The following is a 10000-nucleotide window of genomic DNA, read 5'->3' as shown; positions in this document are numbered from 1 at the left end:
AATAGGAGAGACTTGGTGACCTCTAGTAACGAATAGGAGACACTTGGCGACCTCTAGTAACGAATAGGAGACACTTGACGACCTCTAGTAATGAATTGGAGACACTTGGCGACCTCAGTAACGAATAGGAAACACTTGGCGACCTCTAGTAACGAATAGGAGACATTTGGCGACCTCTAGTAACGAATAGGAGACACTTGGCGACCTCTAGTAACGAATAGGAGACACTTGGCGACCTCTGGTAACGAATAGGAGACACTTGGTGACCTCTAGTAACGAATAGAAGACACTTGGTGACCTCTAGTAACGAATAGGAGACACTTGGTGACCTCTAGTAACGAATAGAAGACACTTGGTGACCTCTAGTAACGAATAGAAGACACTTGGTGACCTCTAGTAACGAATAGGAGACACTTGGCGACCTCTAGTAACGAATAGAAGACACTTGGTGACCTCTAGTAACGAATAGGAGACACTTGGCGACCTCTAAAATAGGAGAGACTTGGTGACCTCTAGTAACGAATAGGAGACACTTGGCGACCTCTGGTAACGAATAGGAGACACTTGGCGACCTCTAGTAACGAATAGAAGACACTTGGTGACCTCTAGTAACGAATAGGAGACACTTGGTGACCTCTAGTAACGAATAGGAGACACTTGGCGACCTCTAGTAACGAATAGAAGACACTTGGTGACCTCTAGTAACGAATAGAAGACACTTGGTGACCTCTAGTAACGAATAGGAGACAATTGGCGACCTCTAGTAACGAATAGAAGACACTTGGTGACCTCTAGTAACGAATAGAAGACACTTGGTAACCTCTAGTAACGAATAGGAGACACTTGGCGACCTCTAGTAACGAATAGAAGACACTTGGTGACCTCTAGTAACGAATAGGAGACACTTGGCGACCTCTAGTAACGAATAGAAGACACTTGGTGACCTCTAGTAACGAATAGGAGACACTTGGTAACCTCTAGTAACGAATAGGAGACACTTGGTGACTTCTAGTAACGAATAGGAGACACTTGGCGACCTCTAGTAACGAATAGAAGACACTTGGTGACCTCTAGTAACGAATAGAAGACACTTGGTAACCTCTAGTAACGAATAGGAGACACTTGGCGACCTCTAGTAACGAATAGGAGACACTTGGCGACCTCTAGTAACGAATAGGAGACACTTGGCGACCCCTAGTAACGAATAGGAGACACTTGGCGACCCCTAGTAACGAATAGGAGACACTTGGCGACCCCTAGTAACGAATAGGAGACACTTGGCGACCCCTAGTAACGAATAGGAGATACTTGGTGACCTCTAGCAACGAATAGGAGACACTTGGCGACCCCTAGTAACGAATAGGAGATACTTGGTGACCTCTAGCAACGAATAGGAGACACTTGGCGACCTCTGGTGACGAATAGCAGCTATACCTTATTTACCGTTTTCTATGCAATTTGCACTCCCTTACCGATGACTTAACATAGCCAAGTACAGACGAAAGAATAAAAATTGAGAAATAAAGAAGGCGAACAGCAAAATTAACGCTAAAAAATCTGTTGAAGATCGTTTCATTGAAATACGACTCATGAACATATTGTAACAGATCTCACTAAACTGATATATAGCCCCATTTTTATATGCAATAAAATTATCTTCAATGAAACTCATTATTCTCGTCATTATTATTAATTTTCTAAATAAAATACATATATAATATCCTTAGTTAAAGTTACAATGCTTACAGTGTTTTATTATTATTATTATTATTATTATTATTAATTATTATTATTATTATTACTTGCTAAGCTACAACCCTAGCTGGAAAAGCAGGATGCTATAAGCCCAGGGGCTCAAAAAGGGAAAATAGCCCAGTGAGGAAAGGAAACAAGGAAAAATATACGATTTTAAGAACAGTAACATTAAAGTAAATATTTCCTATATAAACTATAAAAACTTTAACACAACAAGAAGAGAAATAAGATAGATTAGTGTGCCCGAGTGTACTCTCAAGCAAGAAAACTCTCATCCAAGACAGTGGAAGACCATTATTATTATTATTATTATTATCATTATTATTATTACAACCCTAGTGGTAAAAGCAGGATGCTATAAGCCCAGGGGCTCAAAAGGGGGAAAATAGCCCAGTGAGGAAAGGAAACAAGGAAAAATACACGATTTTAAGAACAGTGACATTAAAATAAAATTTCCTATATAAACTATAAAAACTTTAACAAAACAAGAGGAAGAGAAATAAGATAGATTAGTGTGCCCGATTGTACTCTCAAGCAAGAGAACTCTAACCCAAGACAGTGGAAGACCATTATTTTTATTATTGTTATTATTATTATTATTATTATTATTATTATTATTATTACTACTTGCAAAGCTACAACCCTAGTGGGAAAAGCAGGATGCTCTAAGCCCAGGAGCTCAAAAGGGGGAAAATAGCCCAGTGAGGAAAGGAAACAAGAATATAATATAAGATTTTAAGAACAGTAACATTAAAATGAATATTTCCTATATAAACTATAAAAACTTTACCAAAACAAGAGGAAGAGAAATAAGATAGATTAGTGTGCCTGAGTGTACTCTCAAGCAAGAGAACAATGGAAGACTATTATCATTAGCCTTATTGTTAAAAGCAGTTACAGCAAAAATAGGCAGATTACAACCACCCATTAAGGATGATACACTTAAATGATTTCTAACGACCTTCCCTCCCCCCCCCCCCCCCGCTCTTCCAAACAGGCTGTTTATAGACACTCAAAGTTGGTCGAAGTGGCGCCATAAAAACAGACTTACGAACTCATAAACAACCTTTGTTGACAAACACCCTCCTGGGGGGGTGGGTGGGGGGGGGGGGGTCAGAGATAGGCTCATTTGTTGGTCAGTTGGATTAGGGTTATAGGAGGGTAGGGGGTTATGGGGGTAGGAGGGGGGAGGGAGGCGGAGGGGGTAGGAGTGGTCATTGAAGGGTGGGCTGATAATAATGGCTATGTTAATATTTATATCGATTGTGGTGTCAACGATTATTATTATCATCATCATCATCATTATTATTATTATTATTATTATTATTATTATTATTATTATTATTATTAATAATATAAATATTATTATTATCAATAATAATATGAATTATTATTATTATTATTATTATTATTATTATTATTATTATTATTATTATTATTATCATTAATATAAATATTATTATAACTATTGTTATAAATGTTATTATTATTATTATTATTATTATTATTATTATTATTATTATTATTATTACATATATTGTTATTATTATTATTATTATTATTATTATTATTATTATTATTATTATAATTATTATTATTAATATTATCATAAGCTAAGCTACAACACTAATTGGAAAGTCAAGATGCTATAAACCTAAGGGCTCCAACATGGAAAAATAATCCAGTGAGGAAAAGAAACAAGAAAATAAAAACAAGAAAAATAATAAACGATCAAAATAAAATATACTAAGAACAGTAACAACATTAAATTAGATCTTTCATATAAAAAGTATAAAAAAAAAAAAAAAAACACAGGCGGAAGAGAAATAAGCTAAACAACGTAACCGAGTGTACCCTCAAGCAAGAGAACTCTAACCAAAGACAGTGAAAGGCCATGGTAGAGAGGCTATGGCACTAGCGAGCCCGAGTGTAGCCTCAAGCAAGAGAACTCTAACCAAAGACAGTGAAAGGCCTTGGTAGAGAGGCTATGGCAATAGCGTGCCCGAGTGTAGCCTCAAGCAAGAGAACTCTAACCAAAGACAGTGAAAGGCCACGGTAGAGAGGCTATGGCACTAGCGAGCCCGAGTGTAGCCTCAAGCAAGAGCACTCTAACCAAAGACAGTGAAAGGCCACGGTAGAGAGGCTATGGCACTAGCGTGCCCGAGTGTACCCTCAAGCAAGAGAACTCTAACCAAAGACAGTGAAAGGCCACGGTAGAGAGGCTATGGCACTAGCGTGCCCGAGTGTACCCTCAAGCAAGAGAACTCTAACCAAAGACAGTGAAAGGCCACGGTAGAGAGGCTATGGCACTAGCGTGCCCGAGTGTACCCTCAAGCAAGAGAACTCTAACCAAAGACAGTGAAAGGCCACGGTAGAGAGGCTATGGCACTAGCGTGCCCGAGTGTACCCTCAAGCAAGAGAACTCTAACCAAAGACAATGAAAGGCCACGGTAGAGAGGCTATGGCACTAGCGTGCCCGAGTGTACCCTCAAGCAAGAGAACTCTAACCAAAGACAATGAAAGGCCACGGTAGAGAGGCTATGGCACTAGCGTGACCGAGTGTACCCTCAAGCAAGAGAACTCTAACCAAAGACAGTGAGAGGCCACGGTAGAGAGGCTGTGGCACTACCCAAGACTAGAGAACAATGGTTTGACTTTGGAGTATCCTTCTCCAAGAAGAGCTGCTCCCCATAGCTAAAGAGTTTCTTCTATCCTTACCATGAGGAAAATGATGGGTTTCAGTTATAAAGATATCTAAATAAACGTGATTCTATTCTTCTGTGATAGTAATAATAAGAATTATGATAATGGTAATGATTATTATAGACCCACAGGCTATTTGGAACTTTCCAACCCTTAACCCCGGGCGTTTTTTTTTTTTCAAGCACATTTTGCAATATATATTTTTTAAATTGCTCTAACAGCCTTAATTTTCGTCATAGAGAGGTCAGGTTGGTCACATTCTTTTGGAAAATGCCTTAAGTTTCTCATAAAGTTATCAAAAATATCCAAAAAAAAAAAAATGTAAATAGCAGTTTTTTGCAGACGTACCAGTACGTCCATGGGGGTAAAGGGATGAGTTTTGTGAAACGTACCGGTACGTCCATAGGGGGTAAAGGGATGAGTTTTGTGAAACGTACCGGTACGTCCATAGGGGGTAAAGGGATGAGTTTTGTGAAACGTACCGGTACGTCCATTGGGGGTAAAGGGATGAGTTTTGTGAAACGTACCGGTACGTCCATTGGGGGTAAAGGGATGAGTTTTGTGAAACGTACCGGTACGTCCATTGGGGGTAAAGGGATGAGTTTTGTGAAACGTACCGGTACGTCCATTGGGGGTAAAGGGATGAGTTTTGTGAAACGTACCGGTACGTCCATTGGGGGTAAAGGGATGAGTTTTGTGAAACGTACCGGTACGTCCATAGGGGGTAAAGGGATGAGTTTTGTGAAACGTACCGGTACGTCCATTGGGGGTAAAGGGATAAGTTTTGTGAAACGTACCGGTACGTCCATTGGGGGTAAAGGGATGAGTTTTGTGAAACGTACCGGTACGTCCATTGGTGGTAAAAGGGATAGTAACAAGGCACTGACAAGGCAAATATACAGATTAAAAAAATTATGTATAATTGAATGTATGAATATGAAATATTATATTTTGCCTCGATTCCTAGTAATTTCATAAAAACTTGATAGAAATAACATTGAACAAAAACTAAATATTTATTCTTTTTCAACAACCGGAAAATCTATAGATTTGTAGTTAAACGTATATATTTTTTAAACCTGCAATATTTGGATAAAATTATTTCCTATTTTACCTTCAGTCAAGTAAAGATGGAAAAGAAATGATGTAATAACGAAAAGAACAAAACTGTATGGTCAATTATAATTGATTCTGGCTGACCCTGAATAGATTAATCTCCCAAAAAACTATCTAATATATTTCCCATTAAAAAAAAATTCATTTAAAACTAAATAATAAAATTCTTATGTCCTTCATAATTTACTCTAATAAACCAACAAAACTATTAATGTCAAGATAGAAAAGAAATAGCGATGAAAAAGGCATTGAAAACCATAGTACAAAATTCTTGGTTCATTCATGATTGACTCTAGCAAGCCAAGAAAACCATCTAATATAAAGCTGAAAACAAAAAATAGTGACGAATAAGGCATTGAAAACTAAAACAAAACCCTTAGGTCATTTATAATTGACTAGTAAGCAAATTCATCTAAAATCAAGATAAAAAAAGTGACGAAAAAGGCATTGAAAACTAAAAGAATTGAACCCTTAGGTCATTTATAATTGACCCTGGCTCAAGGGCAAGCCAAAAAAAAAAAAAAAAAAAACTAATACATGCATTTACTTTCAGAAATTCCCGGCTAGAAAACCAACCATGGACCCCGACCAGAGAAAATCAGCTCGATCCATTTTCGTTCAAGACAAGTCTAAGACCTCGCCGATGAACGACGCGTGGGGTATTCCGGACGTCAGGTTGAGCGAGGACAGACAAAGTAATTTCAGTTCAGCAGGTTCGTCACCTCTTCCCCCGCTTCGTTCCAACCGGAGCCTCGACAGGAGAACTCCTCTGCTCAACTTGAATCTTGTGGGGAAGAAGCCCTTGATCAGAAACCTAGGTAGTCAGGATGGCCTCAGCCAAGTATCATTGTCTCTGGCGTCCTTCCGGAAGGACTCCATCGACCCCCTGAGGAATAACCAGCCACAGGTCATTGGGCTTGATCTCGAGGAATCCTTGGAATCAATTCCTGGCCCACCATCGGCGAAGGATCATGGGTAGGTAGGAGCTCCTTTCTGCATTAGTAGGTTTAAAGGTCATTCATGAATGGCAGAGGCAAGGCACAGGCCAATGAACTAGAAATTGACTATATACAGTACATATAATCAGCTCCTAAGCCTCCTCTGTAAACTATGAACAGAGGGAGCCAGGAAGAGGCTGCTGATGACTCAGCACATAGACCTATAGGCTCCCCCTTGCTCAATAGGATGGTGAAGTTACAGACACTATTAGAATCTCAAAAGCTTGAGTGGGCCTAGAACCTTCGTCCAACCAACTGCTATGCAGGGACGTTTCAAATAGGCCACCACAACCATAATGAGGCTTAAACATTTCTTTTCGGCCATTTTTTGACATGGCTGAATATTAAATTCACTACCATCACTTTATCAAACTCATTTTAATTGGGTTCGAATCCACTCATGAGTAAAGTGACATAAAATTTTACTCTTTGTAGAGTGAAATGGACGTTTAGAGTTATCACTCTTGTATTATTTAGTTAATAGCCAGCCCCCACACTTTTATACCTTACACCCACACACATTAATCCCCCTCACCTATACGTAAAACCGGCGGGCGATAAGTCCAAAGTGAACCACGGACCTATCAATCACGAATAGAGGGGTGTAAAATACAAACATATGACCAATTATATAAACTTATTTTTTCTTTCTACAGGTACGCGTGGTTGGTAGTCCTGTTGGTCTTTCTAATCAATACGATAACCGCGGGTTACGTAAAGAGCTTCGGGATTACATACAGTCTCATTCTGGATTACTTTCCTGATGCCACAGGCTCACAGTCAGGGTGGATCATAGGCTTATTAGTTGGATTCAGGGGGCTGTTGGGTAAGTCCTATTAGGCATCAAAATAAAGAATCCACTGTGTATATATATATATATATATATATATATATATATATATATATATATATATATATATATACATATATATATATACATACATATATATATATATATATATATATATATATATATATATATATATATATATATATATATATATATATATAAATACACTATATACGTTCGAATCCTAGCTTAAGTAGATGAATTTATCATATATGATTCCCTTGTAGGTTTTTTATTCAAAAGGTAGGGGAAATTTAATGTTGAAAAGTATTATTTAATATTTAAAAGAATATATATTATATATATTATATATATATTTATGTTTATATGTAAATATATATATATATATATATATATATATATATATATATATATATATATATATATATATATATATATATATATATACTGTATATATATAGTTGTGTTTGTATAATGTTGATATATAGTACAATAGAAATATAAGTATTTGCCTAACCACTTGGTCCTTTCATTTGAGTTGAATCCTCTTTAAAGATTTTTAAACTGAACAAAAAAAAAAAAAAAAAAAACAGAAAACAAATTCACGAAGCTAATCCTCCATATCTCCTCAGCTCCGGCCATGGGCGCCCTAACTCTGATCGTCGGTCCTCGGAAGTGTGTCATCACCGGAGGGATCCTGTGTGTCACAGGATTCCTTCTGGCCGTTCCAGCCTTAAACATCCCTTACCTGGCAGTGACCTTAGGGGGAGTGGTAGGTAAGTTCTTCTAAAACCAGTAGTTTTCTCTGTTAGTATCAGAAATTTCAAATTTGTTAATCTTCTTATAAATATTTATATTCACGTTAGGTTTTCCAGGCTTATATTGCCCTTATTCCTTATCAGTCTTTGGATATCCGTTTCTTCTTACACTTGAAAATTGGCCGTAAAAAAACGCTAAAAGTCCTAGAATAATTGTTGCAATGGATTTACCGTTTTAAAAACGGATATATTAACATTAAGGAGGGATATCATGGCCACAAACTGTGGAGATAATAAAGTAGGGTAGAAATTATGATGGCCTGTATTTACTGAAATACGGCTGAGAACAGTATAATTTTTACTGAGAATTTCTGATTAAAATTAAGTATTTTTAACAGTATGTTCTACCTTTAGATTAACTTCCATGAATTATTCCAGGCATAGGAATGTGTATGGTGGAGACCCCAGGCTTCCTCTTGGTTACGGATTATTTCGACAAGAAGCGCTCTCTAGCCAACGGCTTCCGAGCCGCTGGAAACCCGACTGGAGGGTTCTTGTTCTCTCCTCTGGTAGTCCTCGTGCAGCATCACTATGGTCTGCGAGGAACGTTCATCATCATCGCCGGAGTCATGCTCCAGCTACTGGTGGTTGGGATGCTCTTGCGACCGTTCAACGTTCACGAAAAGCTGGTCCAGGTAATGTACTGGAAGGAGAAGCAAAACGACTACGCTGTGACAGATATCCAGATCAAGAAGATGAGGCAAGTTGCTGTCGCTGCAGCCAAACCTGATGGCGAGAAGAGGAAGGCACTGGATTTCACATTCTTTAAGAACCCGGCGTACCTCGTGTACTTGTTCACCATGATGTGTTCGGCGGCTGCTCTGCCCAATGCCATCTTCTATGCGTCTCTCTACGGCAGGGCGATCGGCCTCACCGATATGGAGAACTCGGCCATCGCCTCTTATACTTCCTGCTGTGATATTATCTTCAGACTCCTCTGCGGAATCATTTTCAACAGAGAAAAGGCCAATAAGAGATATGGATTTATCAGTAGGTAAATATTCATAGCATTTTTTGATTCAGTGCCAAATCCATTATTCTTTGTTGACTAGAAAGGGGCTCCATATTCAATAAGGAAAAGGCAAAGCATTTTATATCACTTTTTTTCCCCCCATGATATTAACAGCTTACTAATCGGGGGCATCGGATGCCTCACTGTGCCATTATGTACAAACATGTGGCACCTGATGGTCTTCGCTACCATGTACTCCCTCTGCATGGCCTTCTACTGGACGCTCGTCAACGTTCTCCTGGCGGACCAATTCGGAGGGGAATCAATGGCCTCAACTTGGGGCTTCTTCAGGATGTTCCAAGGAATCTTCAACTTTGGATATCCATCTCTTTTGGGTAAGATAATACTACTTCTTCCCTACTGTTATCCCTACATAAGGGGTCGGTTGCCTGATACGCCCTCTCAAATGCTTTCGATCAAGGGCATCCTTTTCCACCAAACCTCTTCTCTCCGCGGCATCCCTCACCTCGTCGTCATCTAATTATCTGCCTCCCTCTTGATCTTCATCCATCCCAAGCCGCCCTCACTCCCTCCCCACAACCCGTCCTTACCACGTGCCCAGACCATCTCAGTCGTGACTCTTATCTAAGTATCTAAGTAATCTTTACTTCACTTGCCATTCTTCTTATCTTATCATTTTCCAATCTTTCAAACAGTGATACTCCCATAATTCACCTTAGCATACTAGAGTCTTCACTTTAGATAAGGTAGGTTACTAGAGTTAAGGAGACTTGGGATTATTTGTAACCATTCTAATCTAAATTAATATAATCCTTAAATATAAAAA

At 38.6% G+C, this 10000-nt stretch overlaps 1 protein-coding gene across 1 annotated transcript in view; it reads left to right on the top strand.

Moving 5' to 3' along the window:
• The window catches only part of LOC137625703 (monocarboxylate transporter 12-like), a 28774-nt gene that overhangs the window by 12103 nt on the left and 6671 nt on the right, over positions 1–10000 (top strand). Inside the window, exons 2-6 of the mRNA XM_068356607.1 lie at positions 6128–6549; positions 7229–7398; positions 8016–8159; positions 8580–9195; positions 9328–9548. Of these exons, the coding sequence (XP_068212708.1) occupies positions 6152–6549; positions 7229–7398; positions 8016–8159; positions 8580–9195; positions 9328–9548 (1549 nt within the window). The 5' untranslated portion in view covers positions 6128–6151. The remainder of the gene's footprint in view (positions 1–6127; positions 6550–7228; positions 7399–8015; positions 8160–8579; positions 9196–9327; positions 9549–10000) is intronic.

Source organism: Palaemon carinicauda, chromosome 32, assembly GCF_036898095.1.
Source record: "Palaemon carinicauda isolate YSFRI2023 chromosome 32, ASM3689809v2, whole genome shotgun sequence".
Classification (NCBI taxonomy): domain Eukaryota; kingdom Metazoa; phylum Arthropoda; class Malacostraca; order Decapoda; family Palaemonidae; genus Palaemon; species Palaemon carinicauda.
The sequence above is the reverse complement of the archived record's forward strand: the minus strand, read 5'-3'. Positions and strand labels throughout refer to the sequence as shown.